This window comes from Oncorhynchus keta, chromosome 11, assembly GCF_023373465.1.
Source record: "Oncorhynchus keta strain PuntledgeMale-10-30-2019 chromosome 11, Oket_V2, whole genome shotgun sequence".
Classification (NCBI taxonomy): domain Eukaryota; kingdom Metazoa; phylum Chordata; class Actinopteri; order Salmoniformes; family Salmonidae; genus Oncorhynchus; species Oncorhynchus keta.
The window spans coordinates 19,018,216-19,041,534 of record NC_068431.1 but is presented as its reverse complement, the minus strand read 5'-3'; the positions used below and the strand labels follow the sequence as shown (position 1 = coordinate 19,041,534).

General features: G+C 41.6%; 1 protein-coding gene across 1 annotated transcript in view; it reads left to right on the top strand.

The window, feature by feature from the left end:
• LOC118389862 (oocyte zinc finger protein XlCOF6.1-like) overlaps positions 1 to 20,882 on the top strand; it is a 31,044-nt gene extending 10,162 nt beyond the window's left edge. Inside the window, exon 2 of the mRNA XM_035779791.1 lies at positions 19,550 to 20,882. Coding sequence (XP_035635684.1) covers positions 19,550 to 20,361 — 812 coding nt within the window. The 3' untranslated portion in view covers positions 20,362 to 20,882. The remainder of the gene's footprint in view (positions 1 to 19,549) is intronic.
• The last annotated feature ends 2,437 nt before the right edge of the window (positions 20,883 to 23,319 follow it).

Below are 23,319 nucleotides of genomic sequence, written 5' to 3'. Positions count from 1 at the left end.
ACGCGCCAAATAAATTAATGGGACATATTGGAGTGCCATCAAAAGAAGCTCGTCAAAGGTAAGGCATGAATTCTATTTTTATATCTGCGTTTTGTGTCGCACCTGCAGGGTTGAAATATGGTTTCTCTCTTTGTTTATGGAGGTGCTATCCTCAGATAATAGTATTGTTTGCTCTCGCCGAAAAGCCTTTTTGAAATCTGACATGTTGGCTGGATTCACAACAAGTGTAGCTTTAATTTGCTAACTTGCATGTGTGATTTAATGAAATTTAGATTTTTATAGTAATTAATTTGAATTTGGCGCTCTGCATTTTCCCTGGCTTTTGGCAAGGTGGGAGCATCCCACATATCCCAGAGAGGTTAAGAAGCAGTGCGGCTTGGTTGGGTTGTGTTTTGGGGGACGCATGGCTTTCGACCTTCGTCTCTCCCGATCCCATATGGGAGTTGTAGCGATGAGACAAGATAGTAACTACTAACAATTGGATACCACGAAAAGGGGGTAAATTAAATTTAAAAAATTAAGAATGGTGTCGTCTGCATAGAGGTGGATCAAGGAATCACCCGCAGCAAGAGTGGCGACATTGATATACTCAGAGAAAAGAGTCGGCCCGAGAATTGAACTTTGTGGCACCCCCATTGATACTGCCAGAGGTCCGTACATCATGCCCTCTGATTTGACACACTGAACTCTGAGAAGTAGTTGGTGAACCAGGCGAGTCAGTCATTTGAGAAACCAAGGCTGCTGAATCTGCCGATAAGAATACGGTGATTGACAGAGTCGAAAGCCTTGACCAGGTTGATGAATAAGTCTGCGCAGTATAATCTTTTATCGATGGCGGTTATGATATCGTTTAGTACCTTTTGGGTGGCTACGGTGCCCCCGTGACCACCTCGGAAACTGGCTTGCACAGCGGAGAAGGTACGGTGGGATTCGAAATGGTCAGTGATCTGTTTGTTAACTTGGCTTTCGAAAGACGTTAGAAAGGCAGTGCAGGATGGATATAGGTCTGTAACAGTTTGGGTCTAGAGTGTCACCCCCTTTTGAAGAGGGGGATGACCGCGGCAGCTTTCCAATCTTTAGGAATCTCGGACGATACAAAAGAGAGGTTGTACATACTAGTAATAAGGGTTGCAACAATGGCAGCGGATAATTTTAGAGAGGGTCCAGATTGTCTAGCCCAGCTGATTTGTACCGGTCCAGGTTTTGCAGCTTTTTCAGACAGCAGCTTTCTGCTATCTGGATTTGGGTGAAGGAGAAGCTGGGGAGGCTTGGGCATGTAGCTGCAGGTGGTGCGGAGCTGTTGGCCGGGATTGGGGTAGCACGGCCAGCAATAGAGACATGCTTATTGAAATTCGCGATTATTGTGTATTTATCGGTGGTGACAGTGTTTCCTAGCCTCAGTGCAGTGGGCAGCTGAGAGGAGGTGCTCTTATTCTCAACGGACTTTCCACTGTCCCTGAACTTTTTGGAGTTAGAGCTACAGGATGCAAATTTCTGTTTGAAAAAGCTATCCTTTGCTTTTCTAACTGACTGTGTGTATTGGTTCCTGACGTCCCTGAAAAGTTGCATATCGCAGGAACTATTCAATGCTAGTGCAGTACGCCACAGGATGTTTTTGTGCTGGTCGAGGACAGTCAGGTCTGGATTGAACCAAGGGCTATATCTGTTCTTAGTTATACATTTTTTGAAAGGGGCATGCTTATTTAAGATGGTGAGGAAAGCACTTTTAAAGAACAACCAGGCATCCTCTACTGACGGGATGAGGTCAATATCCTTCCAGGATACCCGAGCCAGGTCGACAAGAAAGACCTGCTCGCAGAATTGTTTTAGGGAGCGTTTGACGGTGATGAGGGGTGGTCGTTTGACCATGGTCCCATAACGGATGCAGGCAATGACGCAGTGATCGCTGAGATCCTAATTGAAAACAGCAGAGGTGTATTTTGATGGCAATTTGGTCAGGATAATATCTATGAGGGTGCCCATGTTTACAGATTTAGGGTTGTACCTGGTAGGTTCCTTGATAATTTGTGAGAGATTGAGGGCATCTAGCTTAGATTGTAGGACAGCCGGGGTGTTAAGCATATCCCAGTTTAGGTCATCTAACAGAACAAACTCTGAAGATAGATGGGGGGCAATCAATTCACATATGGTGTCCAGGGCACAGCTGGGGGCTCTATAATAGGTGGCAACAGTGAGAGACTTATTTTTTGAGAGATACATTTTTTAAATTAGAAGCTCGAACTGTTTGGGCATAGACCTGGAAAGTATGACAGAACTTTGCAGGCTATCTCTGCAGTAGATTGGAACTTATCCTCCTTTGGCAGTTCTATCTTGACAGAAAATGTTGTAGTTGGGTAGGGAAATCTCCAAATTTTTGGTGGCCTTCCTAAGCCAGGATTCAGACACGGCAAGGACATCAGGGTTGGCGGAGTGTACTATAGCAGTGATTAAAACAAACTTAGGGAGGGGCTTCTGATGTTAACATGCATGAAACCAAGGCTTTTACGCTTACAGTGGTCAACAAATGAGAGTGCCTGGGGACACACTGGGCCTGGGTTAACCCCCACGTTACCTGAGGAACAGAGCAGGAGTAGGATGAGTGTACGGCTAAAGGCTATCAAAACTGGTCGTCGAGTGTGTTGGGGGCAAAGAATAAAAGGAGCAGATTTCTGGGTGTTGTAGAGTAGATTCAGGGCATAATGTAGAGACGTGTATGGTAGGGTGTGGGTACAGTGGAGGTAAACCTAGGCATTGAGTGACGATGAGAGAGGTTTTGTCTCTAGAGGCGCCATTTAAGCCAGGTGAAAGGTTGAGACTGAGTTTGCGTCTCTCACATGGATAGGCAGACCATTCCATAAAAATGGAGCTCTATAGGAGAAAGCCCTGCCTCCAGCTGTTTGCTTAAAAATTCTAGGGACAGTAAGGAGCCCTGTGTCTTGTGACCGTAGCGTACATGTAGGTATGTACGCCAGGACCAAATCGGAAAGATAGGTAGGAGCAAACCCATGTAATGCTTTGTAGGTTAGCAGTAAAACCTTGAAATCAGACCTAGCATTAACAGGAAGCCAGTGTAGAGGCTAGCACTGGTGTAAAATGATCAAATTTTAGGTTCTAGTCACGATTCTAACAGCTGTGTTTAGCTGTAACTAAAGTTTATTTAGTACTTTATCTGGGTAGCCAAAAAGTATAGCATTGCAGTTGTCTAACTTAGAAGTTACACAAGTGTGGATCCATTTTTCTGCATTGTTTTTGGGCAGAAAGTTTCAGATTTTTGCAGTGTGACGTAGATGGGAGGGAGGGGGGAAGCTCTCCTTGATACGTCAAAAGAGGATCAGGGTCCAGAGTAACCCCGAGGTCCTTCAGTTTTATTTGAGACGACTGTACAACCTTCAAGATTAATTGTCAGATTCAACCGAAGATCTTTGTTTCTTGAGACCTAGAACAAGCATCTCTGTTTTGTCCGAGTTTAAAAGTAGAAAGTTTGCAGCCATCCACTGCCTTATGTCTGAAACACATGCTTCCAGGGAGGGCAATTTTGGGGCTTCACCATGTTTCATTGAAATCTACAGCTGTGTGTCGTCCGCATAGCAGTGAAAGCTAACATTATGTTTCCGAATGACATCACCAAGAGGTAAAATTATATAGTGAAAACAATAGTGGTCCTTAAACGAAGCCTTGAGGAACACCGATATTTACAGTTGATTTGTCAAAGGACAAACCATCTACAGAGACAAACTGATATTGTTCCGACAGATAAGATCTCAACCAGGCCAGAACTTGTCCGTGTAAACCAATTTGGGTTTCCAATCTCTTCAAAAGAATGTGGTAATCGATGGTATCAAAAGCAGCACTAAGGTCTAGGAGCACGAGGACCGATGCAGAGCCTCGGTCTGATGCCATTAATAGGTCATTTACCACCTTCACAAGTGCAGTCTCAGTGCTATGATGGGGTTTAAAACTAGACTGAAGTGTTTCGTATACACTCTTTGTCTTCAGGAAGGCAGTGAGTTGCTGTGCAACAGCTTTTTCTAAAAAGAAATTGAGAGGAATGGGAGATTTGATTATAGGCCGATAGTTTTTTATTTTCTGGGTCAAGGTTTGGCTTTTTCAAGAGCGGCTTTATTACTGCCACTTTTAGTGAGGTTGGTACACATCCGGTGGATAGAGAGCCGTTTATTATGTTCAACATAGGAGGGCCAAGCACAGGAATCAGCTCTGTCAGTAGTTTAGTTGGAATACGGTCCAGAATGCAGCTTGAAGGTTTAGAGGCCATGATTATTTTCATCAATGTGTCGAGCTATGGTATTAAAACACTTGAGTGTCTCCCTTGATCCTAGGTCCTGGCAGTGCTGTGCAGACTCAGGACAACTGAAGTTAGGAGGAATACTAAGATTTAAAGATGAGTCCATAATTGGACTTCATGAATTTATCACTGCTGAAGTGAAAGCAATCCTTTCTTGGGGAATGCTTCTTGTTAGTTAGGTTTGCGACAGTATAATTTTTTGGGGATTGTTCTTATTTTCCCCAATTAAGTTGGAAAAATAGGATGATCGAGCAGCAGTGAAGGCAATTTGATACTGCACGATAGAGGTCCACCGACTATGATTTTTTTATAACCGATACCGATTATTGGAGGATGAAAAAAAGCCGATACCGATTAATCGGCCAATTGTTTTTATTTATTTGTAATAATGACAATTACAACAATACTGAATGAACACTTATTTTAACTTAATTAATATAATACATCAATAAAAATGAATTTAGCCTCAAATAAATAATGAAACATGTTCGATTTGGTTTAAATAATGCAAAAACAACGTGTTGGAGAAGTAAAGGTGCAATATGTGCCATGTAAAAAGCTAACGTTTAAGTTCCTTGCTCAGAACATGAGAACATATGAAAGTTGGTGGTTCCTTTTAACATGAGGCTTCAATATTCCAAGGGTTTTAGGTTGTAGTTAATATAGTATTTATAGGACTATTTCTCTCTATACCATTTGTATTTCATATACCTATGACTATTGGATGCTCTTATAGGCACTTTAGTATTGCCAGTGTAACAGTATAGCTGCCGTCCCTCTCCTTGTCCCTACCTGGGCTCGAACCAGGAACACATCGACAGCCACCCTCAAAGCATCGTTACCCATCGCTCCACAAAAGCCGCGGCCCTTGCAGAGCAAGGGGAACAACTACTCCAAGTCTCAGAGCGAGTGACGATGTGAAAAGATAACTAGCTAGCCATTTAACATCGGTTACACCAGCCTAATCTCGGGAGTTGATAGGCTTGAAGTCATAAACAGCGCCATGCTTGAAGCATTGCGAAGAGCTGCTGGCAAAACACACAAAAGTGCTGTTTTAATGAATGCTTATGAACCTGCTGCTGCTCAGTCAGACTGCTCTATCAAATATCAAATCATAGATTTAATTTTAACATAATAAACACACAGGTAATTTAACATGGTCAAATCCAGAAACTATCATTTAAAACGTTTATTCTTTCAGTGAAATACGGAACCGTTCCGTATTTTATCTAACGGTGGCATCCCTAAGTCTAAATATTCCTGTTACATTGTATAACCTTCAATGTTATGTCATAATTACGTAAAATTCTGGCAAATTAGTTCGCAATGAGTCAGGCTGACCAAACGGTTGCATATACCCTGACTCTGCGTGCAATGAACGCAAGAGAAGTGACACAATTTCACCTGGTTAATATTGCCTGCTAACCTGGATTTCTTTTAGCTAAATATGCAGGTTTAAAAATATATACCTCTGTGTATTGATTTTAAGAAAGGCATTGATGTTTATGGTTAGGTACTGTCGTGCAGCGATTGTGCTTTTTTTCGCAAATGCGCACCGCATCGATTATATGCAATGCAGAACACGCTAGATAAACTATTAATATCATCAACCATGTGTAGTTAACTAGTGATTATGATTGATTGATTGTTTTTTATAAGATAAGTTCAATGCTAGCTAGCAACTTACCTTGGCTTCTTACTGCATTCGCGTAACAGGCAGGCTCCTCGTGGAGTGCAATGTAGTTAGAGCGTTGGACTAGTTAATTGTAAGGTTGCAAGATTGAATGCCCGAGCTGACAAGGTAAAAATATGTCGTTCTGCACTTGAACAAGGCAGTTAACCCACTGTTCCTAGGCCGTCATTGAAAATAAGAATGTGTTCTTAACTGACTTGCCTAGTTACATAAAGGTGTAAAAAAAAAAAAAATCAGATTGTTAGGAAAACTTGAAATCGGCCCTAATTAATCGGCCATTCCGATTAATCGGTCAACCTTTACTGCACGGTACTGTCTTTCCAAACTTGTCAGAAGGCTTCCAGTTTTGTGTACCTCCATTTCCGTTGCAATTTTCTGGTAGCTTGCTTCAGAGCTCGGGTATTTTCTGTATACCAGGGACCTAGTTTCTTATGGCAAATGCTTTTTGTTTTTAGGGGTGCGACTGCAAGGTTAAATTGAGTTCCTCGGTTAGGTGGTTAACAGATTTGTGTACTCTGACGTCCTTGGGTAGGTGGAGGGAGTCTGGATGGGCATTTAGGAATCTTTGGGTTATCTGAGAATTTATAGCACTGCTTTTGATCCTTGGTTTGGGTCTGAGCAGATTATTTGTTGCGATTGTAAACGTAATAAAATGGTGGTCCTATAGTCCAGGATTATGAGGAAAAACATTAAGTTCCACAACATTTATTCCAAGGAATAAAACTTGGTCCAGAGTATGACTGTGGCAGTGAGTGGATCTCTGTTGGAGTGGGTCTGTGGACTTTTCCATGTGAATATTGAAGTCCCCAAAAATGTTAATATTATCTGCCATGACTACAAGGTCCGATAGGAATTCAGGGAACTCAGTGAGGAACGCTGTATATGACCCAGGAGGCCTGTAAACAGTGATTGAGTAGACTGCATAGATTTCATGACTAGAAGCTCAAGAGATGAAAACGCAGTCTTTTTTTCTTTTTTTTTGTACATTGAAATTTTCTATCGTAAATGTTAGCAACACCTCTGCCTTTGCGGGATGCACTGGGGATATGGTCACTAGTGTAACCAGGAGGCGAGGCCTCATTTAACACAGTAAATTCATCAGGCTTAAGCCATGTTTCAGTCAGGCCAATCACATCAATATTATGATCAGTGATTAGTTAATTAACTATAACTGCCTTGGAAGTGAGGGATATAACATTAAGTAGCCCTATTTTGAGATGTGAGATTTCACAATCTCTTTCAATAATGACAGGAATGGAGATGGTATTTATTCCAATGAGATTGCTAAGGCCAATACGTGTTTAGTTTTGCCAAACCTAGATCGATGCACAGACATGGTCTCAATGGGGATAGCTGAGCTGACTACACTGACTGCTAGTGGCAGACTCCAATAAGCTGGCAGTCTGGCTATCTCATTGTGGAGCTTGGGGAGTTAGAGCCCTGTCTGAGTTCGTAGATAAGATGAGCACCCCTCCAGTCAGGATGGAGTCTGTCACTCCTCAGCAGGCCAGGCTTCGTCCTGTTTGTTGGTGAGTCCCAGAAAGAGGGCCAATTATCTACAAGTTCTATTTTTTGGGAGGAGCAGAAAACAGTCTTCAACCAGCGATTGAGTTAAGAGACCTTGCTGTAGAGCTCATTACTTCCCCTAAAATTAAATCCACATGTAGTTCCTTTGCCATTTTAGCTCCCAGACATCTTTGCAGGAACTACCATCACATATCACGGTTACAATTCTGTAGCTTGGAATAAGGCTGCTTCGAAACGTATTTGAGCAGGGGCTTGCCGATTCTCTCCTAGTCATAATGAATATAGGTCAACAGGTGTACCTGGGTGAACTACGAGTCAAACGGTTATGAAAACGTACCTCAACACAGGGGTGTATTCATTCGTCGAAGACATTTGTGAAACGTTTTGCAACAGAAACTGTTACAATGAAAACAACAGTTTCTATTGGACAAATTCCTTTAGGTCCGTTCTTGTGTCATTCTGTTTGCTTCTGCTTGCTTCCGTTTGGTTTCTAGAGTAAAAGTTATTTTGCAACAGACAAAATATTTTGCTATGGACTACGACTAATGAATACACCCCAGGCAACGGTAAATCTCTTAAGATTGAAATACTGCTTGTTTTGAATGAAACTGCCCTTTTCGTCCTCAAGCTAGGTAGCCAATGCTAAAATAGTTACGGCAGTTAGGCTACTCAACCCTAAAAAGTAGTTTAATTAAAAAGTAGCATTTAAATAATGCTTTTTATTGATAACGGGTACAGCGACACCTTTCATCCCCTTTTATACCTGTTTGACTCATAGTTCATCGAGGTGCACGTGTTGACCTTTGTTTGTTATTAGTAGGAGAGAATCCCTTCTAGTTATAATGTTATGTCTAACCTGGGGTGTGTTCAGTTTTAAAAAACTGTTTGTACTGAACAACATGTTTTCTCACAATGGTGTGCACCGTTCTTCAATATTCTTCAAGTGATGTTTGGTGGATGTAGTGCTGAGCGATTTAGTGCTTTTTTTTTAGGTCTTCCACCCCTTCTAATGCGACTATCCCCGATGCCTCTCCCTCTTTTTCCCCTGCCTCGCTACAAAGTTTTAGTAAGCGATCCATTTTATTGCTTTTCTGACATTCGTGACCAATCTACTTGGCTGCTAGCTGTTTGTAATGTTTTGTCTGCTGAAAGAGATGTCCTTACATAAACGCTTGGTATGCTTTCGCTGAAAAGCTTTTTTGAAATCTGCCACGCCAGGTGGATTAACAACAAGCTAAGCTGTGTTTTGCTATATTGCACTTGTGATTTCATGAAAATTAAATATTTTTAGTAATTTAATTTGAATTTGGCGCTCTGCAATTTAGCAGATGTTGACGAAAATGATCCCACTAACGGGATGGGTGCATCAAGAAGTTATTAAGAGTGTGCCCCTAATCTCAGCTCTTTACCTGTATAAAAGACACCTGGGAGCCAGAAATCTTTCTGATTGAGAAGGGGTCAAATATTTATTACTTATTAAAATGCAAATCAATTTAACATTTTTGACATGCGCTTTTCTGGATTTTTGTTGTTGTTATTCTGTCTCTCACTGTTCAAATAAACCTACCATTACAATTATAGACTGATCATTTCTTTGTCAGTAGGCAACCACTCCACAAATGTCTTGTTAACAAACTATAGTTTTGGCAAGTCGGTTAGGAAATCTACTTTGTGCATGACACAAGTAATTTTTCCAACAATTGTTTTCCAGACAGATTACTTCACGTATTATTCACTGTATCACAATTCCAGTGGGTCTGAAGTTTACATACACTAAGCTGACTATGTCTTTAAACAGCTTGGAAAATTCCAGACAATTATGTTATGGCTTTAGAAGCTTCTGATAGGCTAATTGACATAATTTGAGTCAATTGGAGGTGTATCTGTGGATGTATTTCAAGGCCTACCTTTAAACACAGTGCCTCTGCTTAACATAATGGGAAAATCAAAAGAAATCAGCTAAGATCCCAGAAAAAAATGGTAGACCTCCACAAGTCTGGTTCATTCTTAGGAGCAATTTCCAAATGCCTGAAGTTACCACTTTCAGCTGGACAAACAATTGTATGCGAGTATAAACACCATGATACCATCATACCGCTCAGGAAAGAGACGGGTTCTGTCTCCTAGAGATGAACTTACTTTGGTGCGAAAAGTGCAAATCAATCGCAGAACAACAGCAGAGGTCCTTGTGAAGATGCTGGAGGAAACAGGTACAAAAGTATCTATATCCACAGTAAAAAGAGTCCTATATCGACATAACCTGAAAGGCCGCTCAGCAAGGAAGAGGCCACTGCTCCAAAACCGCCATAAAAAAGCCAGACTACGGTTTGCTTAAGAGAACAAAGATCATAGTTTATAAAAAACACCACCCCAACCATGAAGTACGGGGGTGGCAGCATCATGTTGTGGGGGTGCTTTGCTGCAGGAGGGACTGGGGCACTTCACAAAATAGATGGCATCATGAGGAGGAAAATGATGTGGATATATTGAAGCAACATCTCAAGAGATCAGTCAGGAAGTTAAAGCTTTGTTACAAATGGGTCTTCCAAATGGACAATGACCCCAAGCATACTTCCAAAATTGTGGCAAAATGGCTTAAGGACAACAAAGTCAAGGTATTGGGTGGCCATCACAAAGCCCTGACCTCAATCCTATAGACAATTTGTGGGCAGAACTGAAAAAGCTTGTGCGAGCAAGGAGGCCTACAAACCTGACTCAGTTGCACCAGCTCTGTCAGGAGGAATGGGCCAAAATTCACTCAACTTATTATGGGAAGCTTGTGTGAAAGGCTACCTGAAACGTTTGACCCAAGTGAAACAATTTAAAGGCAATGCTAGCAAATACTAATTGAGTGTATGTAAACTCCTGACCCACTGGGAATGTGATGAAATAAATAAAATCTGAAATAAATCATTCTCTCTACTATTATTCTGACATTTCACATTCTTAAAATAACGTGGTGATCCTAACTCACCTAAAACAGGGAATTTCTTCTAGGGATTAAATGTCAGGAATTGTGAAAAACTGAGTTTAAATGTATGTAAACTTCTGACTTCAACTGTACCTTTCGAAGCAACAGCTGTTCTTTATATCCCCTCACATCACATATTCTTCTCTCTTCTGTAGCTGGCGTAAAAGAAACACATATTGGACAAGTAGATGCGCAATGGATTATGGTCATTGTAGTTCATTACCACGTTTTTTTTGCACAAACCTGTAATGCTCCATAATGTCAAAGTGGAATTATTCAGGGAGTTTTTCTAATGCCTCGCAAAGAAGAATATCCCTTTGAGCATGGTGAAATTATTAATTACACTTTGGGTGTTGTACCAAATACACCCAGTCACCATAAAGATACAGGTGTCCTCACCAGACATCACCGGCAACAACATCGCCTATGAGCACAAACCCACTGTCGCTGGACCAGACAGGACTGGCAAAAAATGCTCTTCACTGACGAGTCACGGTTACAGGGAAGACATCCTCCTCCCTCATGTGGTACCCTTCCTGCAGGCTCATCCTGACATGACCCTCCAGCATGACAGTGCCACCAGCCATACTGCTTGTTCCGTGCGTGATTTCCTGCAAGACAGGAATGTCAGTGTTCTGCCATGGCCAGTGAAGAGCCCGGATCTCAATCCCAGTGAGCAAGTCTGGGATCTGTTGGATCGAGGGACGAGGGCCATTCCCCACCAGAAATCTCCGGGACTTGCATGTGCCTTGGTGGAAGAGTGGGTAACATCTCACAGAAATAACTGGCAAATCTGGTGCAGTCTATGAGGAGGAGACTCACTGCAGTACTTTATCTGGTGTGGCCACCAGCTGCATTCTGACTTTTGATTTTGACACCCCCCCCTTTGTTCAGGGACACATTATTTCATTTCTGTTAGTCATTTCTGTCTGTCTCTCTCTCTCTCTCTGTATTTGTATCATTAGGCTGTATGTATTGTTACATATTCATTCGAATTAACTGATCAGCAATTGATTACACAGGACCATGTTTGCTAAACAAGTGTTTCTGAGTTTGTCAATATTACACAGGTCAGCTAAACAGAAATCAGGAAGAGAGACAGGTTCTTTAGACCTTTTATATAGGAGTGACTTTCCATCATGCCATAATCATTTATTATGTTGAACACCTACTGACCTAAAAATGTTTTATGATATATATTTTTGTCAATTACATGTATTGCTAATATAATTGTTTAAGGAAATACCGGCAGGCACCACATTACTACAGTGCAAAGCTGCTCGCTCAATCAAGCATGATGGTCTTTTAAGTATAAAAGCACAGCTTGCTTTCATAGAAAGAAAAAAAATGCTTGGAATTTGTTGTGTGTGTGCGAAGAATCCAATACTTTTACTTGTATGCAGTACAAATCACATTATTATGCGAGCACCTCCTCCGAGTATGAATTAGGCTATTTGAGAAGGTTTAAATCCTAAGCAACCTGCATACACATTGTTTGAAGTACAATAGGCCAACAGCTACTGTAGTAGGTCAAAGCAGGGTGTTGGGAAAAACTTGGTAGAGCATGAATGGAGTAGGCATTGTGGTGCTCATGTGAATTTTCTTTCTTTAGACAAATGCATACTTCACACTTAAAACGTAGAATTTTGTTTTAGAGTAATATATTATTACAAGTTATTTCTCACTCGCTCGTCAAAATAAACACAACTTTCTAACTAGCGCCCAGCTGTTGTTGCATGCTAACCACCATGAACAAGCTCTGGTGGTTAAGGTTATATCCCCTATTAATTTGTACATGGTGGTGACTCCAGCACCCCCCCCAAACCTTTGCCACCGCTGCTGATAAAAATACTAGGGGATTTTGGTAAGTATGACATAGATTTTGACAGACGTTGCATCCCTTCCACCCATGACCCTGCTTTGGCTGGCTAGTTAGCTTAGCTAGATGGAAATTGTAGGTAATATAGCAAGCTAGTCATTGTAGCTAACTAATTATAAGCTATAACTTTGTGTGTGTGTGCGCATCTAGGAACATAACATGATAATGGCAGTATTTTTTCTAATGCCATGACTTATGCTGACCAAACCCGCCACGTTGCAAAATACATTTACACATACATGTTATTCAATAATTTCATCAACGGGTGTCTGCGTAGCCAGGCGCTAAAATATAACTTGGTTCGACACAGAACAAAAATAAAATGCTGCAATGCAAGCAACAATTTCAATGATTTTACTGAGTTACAGTTCATATAAGAAAATCAGTCAATTTAAATAAATTCATTAAGCCCTAATCTATGGATTTCACATGACTGGGAATAAACATATGCATCTGTTGGTCACAGATACCTTAAAAAATAGGTAGGGTTATGGATCAGAAAACCAGTCAGTATCTGGTGTGACCACCACTTCACTCATGACTTCTCTTGGTAAAGGAGAAACATCCCTGTTAGTGAGCATAAATACATTTGTGCACAAAATTTGAGAACATTTTTCCTGTGCGTATGGAACATTTCTGGGATCTTTTATTTCAGCTCGTGAAACATGGGCCTGACACTGTTTCTTTTCTATTTTCCTTCAGTATATGTTAGACGCTTGCCGTGCTGAATATCCCACCTCTCCCACCAACTTATAGATTTTTAAGAGAATATACAAGAGGTCGACCGATTATGATTTTTCAACGCCGATACCGATTAATAGGCCAAATGTTGTTTTTGTAAAATAAATGTATGAATATATATATTTTTTTAAATCAAAAAAGTTGTATATACACACACACACACACACACACACACACACACACACACACACACACACACACAGTGGGGAGAACAAGTATTTGATAACCTGCAAAATCGGCAGTGTTTCCTACTTACAAAACATGTAGAGGTCTGTAATTTTTTATCATAGGTACACTTCAACTGTGAGAGACAGAATCTAAACAAAAATCCAGAAAATCACATTGTATGATTTTTAAGTAATTAATTGCATTTTATTGCATGACATATGTATTTGATACATCGGACAAGCAGAACTTAATATTTGGTACAGAAACCTTTGTTTGCAATTACAGAGATCATACGTTTCCTGTAGTTCTTGACCAGGTTTGCACACACTGCAGCAGGGATTTTGGCCCACTCCTCCATACAGACCTTCTCCAGATCCTTCAGGTTTCGGGGCTGTCGCTGGGCAATACGGACTTTCAGCTCCCTCCAAAGATTTTCTATTGGGTTCAGATCTGGAGACTGGCTAGGCCACTCCAGGACCTTGAGATGCTTCTTACGGAGCCACTCCTTAGTTGCCCTGGCTAGGTGTTTCGGACCCAGCCATGGCCCATCTTCAATGCTCTTACTGAGGGAAGGAGGTTGTTGGCCAAGATCTCGCTATACATGGGCCCATCCATCCTCCCCTCAATACGGTGCAGTTGTCCTGGCCCCTTTGCAGAAAAGCATCCCCAAAGAACGATGATTCCACCTCCATGCTTCACGGTTGGGATGGTGTTCTTGGGGTTGTACTCATCCTTCTTCTTCCTCCAAACACGGCAAGTGGCGTTTAGACCAAAAAGCTTTATTTTTGTCTCATCAGACCATATGACCTTCTCCCATTCCTCCTCTGGATCATCCAGATGGTCATTGGCAAACTTCAAACGGGCCTGGACATGCATTGGCTTGAGCAGGGGGACCTTGCGTGCGCTGCAGGATTTTAATCCATGACGGCGTAGTGTGTTACTGATGGTTTTCTTTGAGACTGTGGTCCCAGCTCTCTTTAGGTCATTGACCAGGTCCTGCCGTGTAGTTCTGGGCTGATCCCTCACCTTCCTCATGATCATTGATGCCCCACGAGGTAAGATCTTGCATGGAGCCCCAGTCCGAGGGTGATTGACCGTCATCTTGAACTTCTTCCATTTTCTAATAATTGCGCCAACAGTTGTTGCCTTCTCACCAAGCTGCTTACCTATTGTCCTGTAGCCCATCCCAGCCTTGTGCAGGTCTACAATTTAACCCCTGATGTCCTTACACAGCTCTCTGGTCTTGGCCATTGTGGAGAGCTTGGAGTCTGTTTGATTGAGTGTGTGGACAGTTGTCTTTTACACAGGTAACGAGTTCAAACAGATGCAGGTAATGAGTGGAGAACAGGAGGGCTTCTTAGAGAAAAACTAACAGGTCTGTGAGCTGGAATTCTTACTGGTTGGTAGGATGATCAAATACTTATGTCATGCAATAAAATGCAAATTAATTACTTAAAAATCATACAATGTGATTTTCTGATTTAGATTCCATCTCTCACAGTTGAAGTGTACCTATGATAAAAAATTACAGACCTGTACATGCTTTGTAAGTAGGACAACCTGCAAAATCGGCAGTGTATCAAATACTTGTTCTCCCCACTGTATATTAAAAAATATATATATATATATATATATATTTGTAATAAGGACAATTACATCAATACTGAAGAAACACTTATTATAACTTAATATAATATATCAATAAAATAAATTTAGCCTCAAATAAATAATGAAACATGTTCAATTTGGTTTAAATAATGCAAAAACAAAGTGTTGGAGAAGAAAGTAAAAGTGCAATGTGTGCCATGTAAAAAAAAAAAGCTAACGTTTAATCTTGATACTACCCATCCCGGGTCCGGGAGCGTAATCGTCATCTGACACTAATTAGCATAACGCAACGGGCATAAATATTACTAGAAAATATTCAGATTCATGAAATCATGAAATATATTGAAACACAGCTTAGCCTTTTGTTAATCACCCTGTCAGCTCAGATTTTTAAAATATGCTTTACAGACAAAGCAAGACAAGCATTTGTGTACGTTTATCGATAGCCTAGCATAGCATTTTGCCTAGCTGGCAGCAGGCAACCTGGTCACGAAAATCAGAAATGCAATCAAATTAAATCGTTTACCTTTGATGAGCTTCGGATGTTTTCACTCACAAGACTCCCAGTTAGATAGCAAATGTTCCTTTTTTCCAAAAATATTATTTTTGTAGGCGAAATAGCTCTGTTTGTTCTTCACGTTTGGCTAAGAAATCGACCGGAAATTGCGGTCACGAAAACAGCGAAAAATATTCCAAATTAGCTCCATAATATCGACAGAAACACGGCAAACGTTGTTTATAATCAATCCTCAAGGTGTTTTTCAAATATCTATTCAATAATATATCCACCGGGACAATTGGCTTTTCAGTAGGACCGAGAGGAGAAATGGCTACCTCTGTATTTTACGCAAGAATCACTCTGATGGCGCAGTGGTTAAGGGTGCTGTACTGCAGCGCCAGCTGTGCCATCAGAGTCCCTGGGTTCACGCCCAGGCTCTATCGTAACTGGCCGCGACCGGGAGGTCCGTGGGGCGACGCACAATTGGCCTAGCGTCGTCCGGGTTAGGGAGGGCTTGGTCGGTAGGGATGTCCTCGTCTCATCGCGCACCAGTGACTCCTGTGGCGGGCTGGGCTCAGTGCGCGCTAACCAAGGTTGCCAGGTGCACGGTGTTTCCTCCGACACATTGGTGCGGCTGGCTTCTGGGTTGGATGCACGCTGTGTTAAGAAGCAGTTGGTTGGGTTGTGTATCGGAGGACGCATGACTTTCAACCTTCGTCTCTCCCGAGCCCGTACGGGAGTTGTAGCGATGAGACAAGATAGTAGCTACTACAACAATTCGATACCACGAAATTGGGGAGAAAAAGGGGTAAAATATTTTTTTTTAAACAAGAATCACTCTGAGAGCCATCAGGTGACCACTTACGCAATATAGTCGCTTACGCTCATTCTTCAACATAAATGCGTGAAACTACGTCAAAATGCTGTAGACACCTTGGGGAATATGTAGAAAAAGGAATCTGGTTGATAGCCCATTCGCTGCACATTAGGGACGCATCGGAACACAGAGCTTTCAAAACATGAGTCACTTCCGGATTGGATTTTTCTCAGGCTTTCGCCTGCAATATCAGTTCTGTTATACTCACAGCCAATATTTTGACAGTTTTGAAAACTTTAAAGTGTTTTCTATATATTCTATATATTCTACCGTATTGTCCTGACAAAATAGCCCCGTTTACATTGGGAACGTTATTTTTCCAAAAATGAAAATACTGCCCCCAAGTTACAAGAAGTTTTAAGTTCCTTGCTCCGAACATAAGCTGGAAGCTGGTGGTTCCTTTTAACATGAGTCTTCAATATTCCCAGGTAAGACGTTTTAGGTTGTAGTTATTATAGGACTTTTTCTCTCTATACCATTTGTATTTCATAATCCTTTGACTATTGTATAGTCTAATAGGTACTTTGGTATTGCCAGCCTAATCTCGGGAGTTGATAGGCTTGAAGTCATAAACAGCGCAATGCTTGAAGCACAGCGAATAGCTGCTGCCAAATGCAGGAAAGTGCTGTTTGAATAAATGCTTACGAGCGTGCTGCTGCCTACCGCCGCTCAATCAGACTTAATTATAATATAATAAACTCACAGAAATACGAGCCTTAGGTCACTAATATGGTCAAATCCGGAAACTATCATTTAGAAAACTAAACGTTTATTCTTTCAGTGAAATACGGAACCGTTCCTTATTTTATCTAACGGGTGGCATCCCTAAGTCTAAATATTGCTGTTACGTTGCACAACCTTCAATGTTATGTCATAATTATGTACAATTCTGGCAAATTAATTACGGTCTTTGTTAGGAAGAAATGATCTTCACACAGTTCGCAACAAGCCAGGCGGCCCAAACTGCTGCATATACCCTGACTCTGCTTGCATGGAACGCAAGAGAAGTGACACAATTTCCCTATTTAAAAGAAATTCATGTTAGCAGGCAATATTAACTAAATATGCAGGTTTTAAAATATATACTTGTGTATTGATTTTAAGAAAGGAATTGATGTTTATGGTTAGGTGCACATTGGTGCAACAACATGCGGTTGTTATATCACCCGTTTGGCGAAGTATGCTATGATTCAATGATAAATTAACAGGCACCGCATCGATTATATGCAACGCAGGACAATCTGGATAAACTAGTAATATCATCAACCATGTGTAGTTAACTAGTGATTATGTTAAGATTGCTTGTTTTTTATAAGATACGTTTAATGTTAGCTAGCACCTTACCTTGGCTCCTTGCTGCACTCGCATAACAGGTAGTCAGCCTGCCATGCAGTCTCCTTGTGGAGTGCAATATCAAATCAAATGTATTTGTCACACACTTGGTTAGCAGATGTTAATGCGAGTGTAGCGAAATGCTTGTGCTTCTAGTTCCAACCATGCAGTTATATCTAACAAGTAATATAACCTAACAATTTCACAACAACTACCTTATACACACTAGAGGTTGACCGATTAATCGGAATGGTTTAATTAGGGCCGATTTCAAGTTTTCATAACAATTGGAAATCTCTATTTTTGGGTGACGATTTTGCCGATTTAAAAAAAAATATATTTTTATACCTTTATTTAACTAGGCAAGTCCGTTAAGAACACATTCTTATTTTCAATGACGGCCTAGGAACGGTGGGTTAACTGCCTTGTTCAGGGGCAGAACGACAGATTTTCACCTTGTCAGCTCGGGGGATTCAATCTTGCAACCTTACAGTTAACTAGTCCAACGCTATAACCACCTGCCTCTTGTTGCACTCCACGAGGAGACCGCATGTTACGCGAATGCAGTAAGCCAAAGTAAGTTGCTAGCTAGCATTAAACTTATCTTATAAAAAACAATCAATCAATCATAATCACTAGTTAACTACACATGGTTGATGATATTGCTAGTTTATCTAGCGTGTCCTGCATTGCATATAATCGATGCAACACTGGGGGATGATTTAACAAAAGCGCATTTGCGAAAATAGCACAAACACCAATGCCTTTCTTAAAATCAATACACAGAAGTATATATTTTTAAACTTGCATATTTAGCTAAAATAAATCCAGGTTAGCAGGCAATATTAATCAGGTGAAATTGTCACTTCTCTTGCACGCAGAGTCAGGGTATATGCAACAGTTTGGGCAGCCTGGCTCATTGCCAACTAATTTGCCAGAATGTTACGGAATTATAACATAACATTCAATAGCGGGGTGAACAGGCAGTGGCTCGGGTGGTTGTTGTCCTTGATGAACTTTTTGGCTTTCCTGTGAAATCGGGTGGTGTAGGTGTCCTAGATGTCAGGTAGTTTGCACCCAGTGATGCATTGTGCAGACCTCACAGACCTCCCTCTGGAGAGCCTTACGGTTATGGGCGGAGCAGCTGCTCCGAGCAACTGCCATAAAACATTTGAAGAAATTACTCAAAGAAAACTAACAAGGTTTAGCTTTTTAACAGTGGATAAATTGTTGGAGTACACACAATTTTGCAGGGCTCAAAATGGATAACAATTTATACTAGTATCCAGAAGAAAAAGAAAAAGCAACAAAGCTAGCTAAATGTTCTTGAATGGTTTTTCATGTGTGTTTTCAACCTGTCCCCAAATTAAAATAGTTGGTTCACAGTTGGTTTTGATATTTTGATGGGGATAGACAAAATCAACACTCGCACGATGGCGCACACAGACGCACGTGCGGAGCCTGGTTTGGTCAGCATATTAGTCATTTTGTCAATATTTGGACACTGAAAGTACCATTTAGCTAGCCATCAGCATGCCGCAGACTAGGCTAGCTGGCCCATGGCATTTTCCAGAAAGAGCATTGGGTTGTGGATTTTGTAATTGATTTGAGCGCCAACAGAGTTTCAAATCTTTTTTCAATAGGTTTTTTCCAAGCTTATTACAGTAAAGAAATAAAAAGTGGTGTTCACAATGTTTAACGTATTAGCGTTATTTAAATTGTAGGACTTAGTCGTTTTGAGTGTAGAATGATGGAAGATCAGGCAACAGAGGCTTCAAGGTTCTCTGGGAGAATCTGATAAAAAGGCATGCGGTCAGACTGCTCCCAACTCAAAGCAACCATGCGTCTATCCAGTATAAATGGACTGTAAGTGTACCAACTAACCATGTAAGACAATGGTTAAGGAATTAATAGTTTTTGAAAGATTCTTCTTTCCTATCCTTTTCTCCAGACCTCCATCAGCTCTGTCTCCCAGAAGAGGTCCCCCTTGAACAGCAGCAGTGGAGCCCCAGTCTGAAGCAGGAGAATCCAGAGCCCACACAAGTTAAAGAGGAACATGAGGAACTCTGGACCAGTCAGGGGGGAGAGCAGCTTAAAGAGCTAGAGTCTGATACCAAAGAATTCATATTTACTCCTGCTTCTGTCGAAAATCAGGGCCCACCTCAGCCCTCACATCTTTTCCAAATGCAAATTGTGGAGTCCCCTACCAGTACAACTAAAGAGATCAAGATGAAACCAAGTCACATTGGTGAAAACCCTTGTCTTGTTTGTGGCAAATGTTTCAACTGTAAATCTGCTCTGGAAAGGCATATGAGGGCCCATACTGGGGAGAAACCTTATTGCTGCAGTGTATGTGGCAAATGCTTTAGTCAGATCGGACATCTGACAGTGCATATGAGGGGACACACAGGGGAGAAACCGTTTAGGTGTGATATTTGTGGCAAACTGTTTTATTGGGAATCTGATCTGAAAAGGCATAAGAGGACCCATACCGGGGAGAAACCTTATGGCTGCAATGAATGTGGCAAATGCTTCCGTCAGATAGGACATCTGACTGTGCATATGAGGCGACACTCAGGGGAGAAACCACACAAGTGTCCTCTGTGCAGAAAATGTTTTACCACAGCATTTCAATTAAGATTACATACAGCAAGTCATACAGGAGAGAAACGGTATTGCTGTCAATATTGTGGTAAATGCTTCAACCAGAAAATAAGTCTGACTAAACATTTGAGTGCACACACAGGGGAGAAACTTAAGTAGTGCAAGGAATGTGGCAAATCCTTCAGGAAGAAGGGAACTCCGAGCAACCATATGAGGCATCACACACCGGAGCAAATAATGCAGCATAATGCAGCAACCTGAGTGGAAAACTGACAATTTGATTATTCACACTGGAGAGAACAATATACAGTGGGTATAAAAAAGTATTCACTCCTTTTGACTTTTTCAGATTGTGTTATGTGGGGTTGAAATGCTGGCCTGCCTCTCTAACACCTAGGTTACCTGCCGTCCCATTTGTTGCCATTTGTTCCATTGTTTACGTTGGTTCTTGGTGTCTGTTTCCTTTATGGTATGCACGCTGTACAGTAAGCTCACCACTTGCTGTAATCAGATAACTGTGGACATTATTTCATTAAGGAAATAAATACATATTTCCTTTATTCTCTCTGATGGTGTCAAATGACCATGCTGAAATATATTCAAGCTGTGAAAGTGTAAGGACATTTTCTGAGTGATTTATAATCAATAAATGTACCATATTAAACATTGAATAAGGAATACATTTTTTTGTGAAAGATTATTTTCCTATCCTCTGCAGACCTCAAGTGGGTCTCTCTCCCAGTCTCTGCAGAGGATGTTCCCCCTTAGCATCAGCACTGTGAGCAGGAATGAAGCAGGACTCAGACCCCACACAGATTAAAGAGGAACATGAAGATTTCTGGACCAATGAGGCGGGCAGAAGAGCAGCTGGAAGGGCTGAAGTCTCATACCAAAGAGTTCATATTCACTCCTGCCTGTGTGAAAAGTAAATGTGATCAGGAGGATCGAAACCTCAGCCCTCAGATATTAACCAAATCCAAATTGCCAGGACAGCGGAGTCAATCACCACCTTCCGGAGACACCTGAAACCCCACCTCTTTAAGGAATACCTAGGATAGGATAAAGTAATCCTTCTCACCCCCCTTAAAAGATTTAGATGCACTATTGTGGCTGTTCCACTGGATGTCATAAGGTGAATGCACCAATTTGTAAGTCGCTCTGGATAAGAGCATCTGCTAAATGACTTAAATGTAAATGTTAATATCTTTATCCCACCAACACAACTGAAGAGTCTAACAGAACCAGATGGAGACTGCAATGGTGTTTCAGAATGTAGCAGTGTGTGTGAAATGACTTGTGTCTGAAATCTGGATAGTCACATTTGTGACCCTCCTCGTGTGGTAAATGTTTCAAATTGAACTCTTATTGCAAGTCCTACAAGGGCCCATACTGGGGAGAAACCTTACTGATGCAGTGAATGTGGCAAATGTTTCAGTCACAACTCGCAAAATATGAGCTAACACACAAGTGAACAACAGTTCAGTGTTCATGTTTGAGACAAACGTTTCGATTGGGAATCTGATCTGAAAAGGCATATGAAGGGACACACGGGAGAGACCATACAGATGCTCTTTGTGTAGAAAATACTTAATCAAGGCATCCCAATTAAAAATCCCATGATCATTCACACGCAGGAGAAAACAATGTGTGTGTGTGTGTTCTGGTAACAATCAAGAGACTCGGGGAAAAACTATCAGTGCAAGGAATGTGGCAAATCCTTCAGGCAGAAGAGTAGCCTGATATGGCATATGAGGAATTGCACAGGAGCAGTTAATGCAGCAAGAACTACAACCTGCGTTGTAAAACTGTCATTTTATGATTCACATAGAGGTTGCGAGGTGGATGTATTTACAGATGTCCTCAAACATAACCGGCATCCAACCGTCTTAGTGTTCTGGGACAGACAATGTGTACATTGTAAAACAAATTTATTTTTAAAAGTTTAACATCCTTCTTGGAAAAATTTGGGGTGGCATTTTGTATATACAGTATATAAACTCAGCAGGAAAAAAATAACATTCTCTCACTGTGAACTGTGTTTATTTTCAGCCAACTTAACATGTGTAAATATTTGTATGAACTTAAGATTCAACAACTGAGACATAATCTGAACAAATTCCACAGACGTGACTAACAGAAATTGAATAATGTGTCCCTGAACAAAGGGGGGGTCAAATTCAAAAATAACAGTCAGTATCTGGTGTGGCCACCAGCTGCATTAAGTACTGCAGTGCGTCTCCTCCTCATGGACTGCACCAGATTTGCCAGTTCTTGCTGTGAGATGTTACCCCACTCTTCCACCAATGCACTTGAAAGTTCCCGGACATTTCTGGGGGGAATGGCCCTAGCCCTCACCCTCCGATTACGCACAGAACAAGCAGTATGGCTGGTGGCATTGTCATGCTGGAGGGTCATGTCAGGATGAGCCTGCAGGAAGGGTACCACATGAGGGAGGAGGATGTCTTCCCTGTAACGCATAGCGTTGAGGTCCTGCTCCAGAGTACAGACCTCGGTGTAACGCTCATTCCTTCGACAATAAACACGAATCCGACCATCACCCCCGGTGAGACAAAACCGCAACTCGTCAGTGAAAAGCACTTTTTGCCAGTCCTGTCTGGTCCAACGACTGGGTTTGTGCCCATAGGCGACGTTGTTGCCGGTGATGTCTGGTGAGGACCTGCCTTACAACAGGCCTACAAGCCCCCAGTCCAGCCTCTCTCAGCCTATTGCGGACAGTCTGAGCACTGATGGAGGGATTGTGTGTTCCTGGTATAACTCGGGCAGTTGTTGTTGCCATTCTGTACCTGTCCCGCAGGTGTGATGTTCGGATGTACCGATCCTGTGCAGGTGTTGTTACACGTGGTCTACAACTGCGAGGACGATAAGCTGTCCGTCCTGTCTCCCTGTATCTCTGTCTTAGACCTCTCACAGTACCGACATTGCAATTTATTGCCCTGGCCACATCTGCAGTCCTCATGCCTCCTTGCAGCATGCCTAAGGCACGTTCATGCAGATGAGCAAGGACCTTGGGCATCTTTCTTTTCAGGGTTTTCAGAGTCAGTAGAAAATCCTCTAGTGTCCTAAGTTTTCATAACTGTGACCTTAATTGCCTACCGT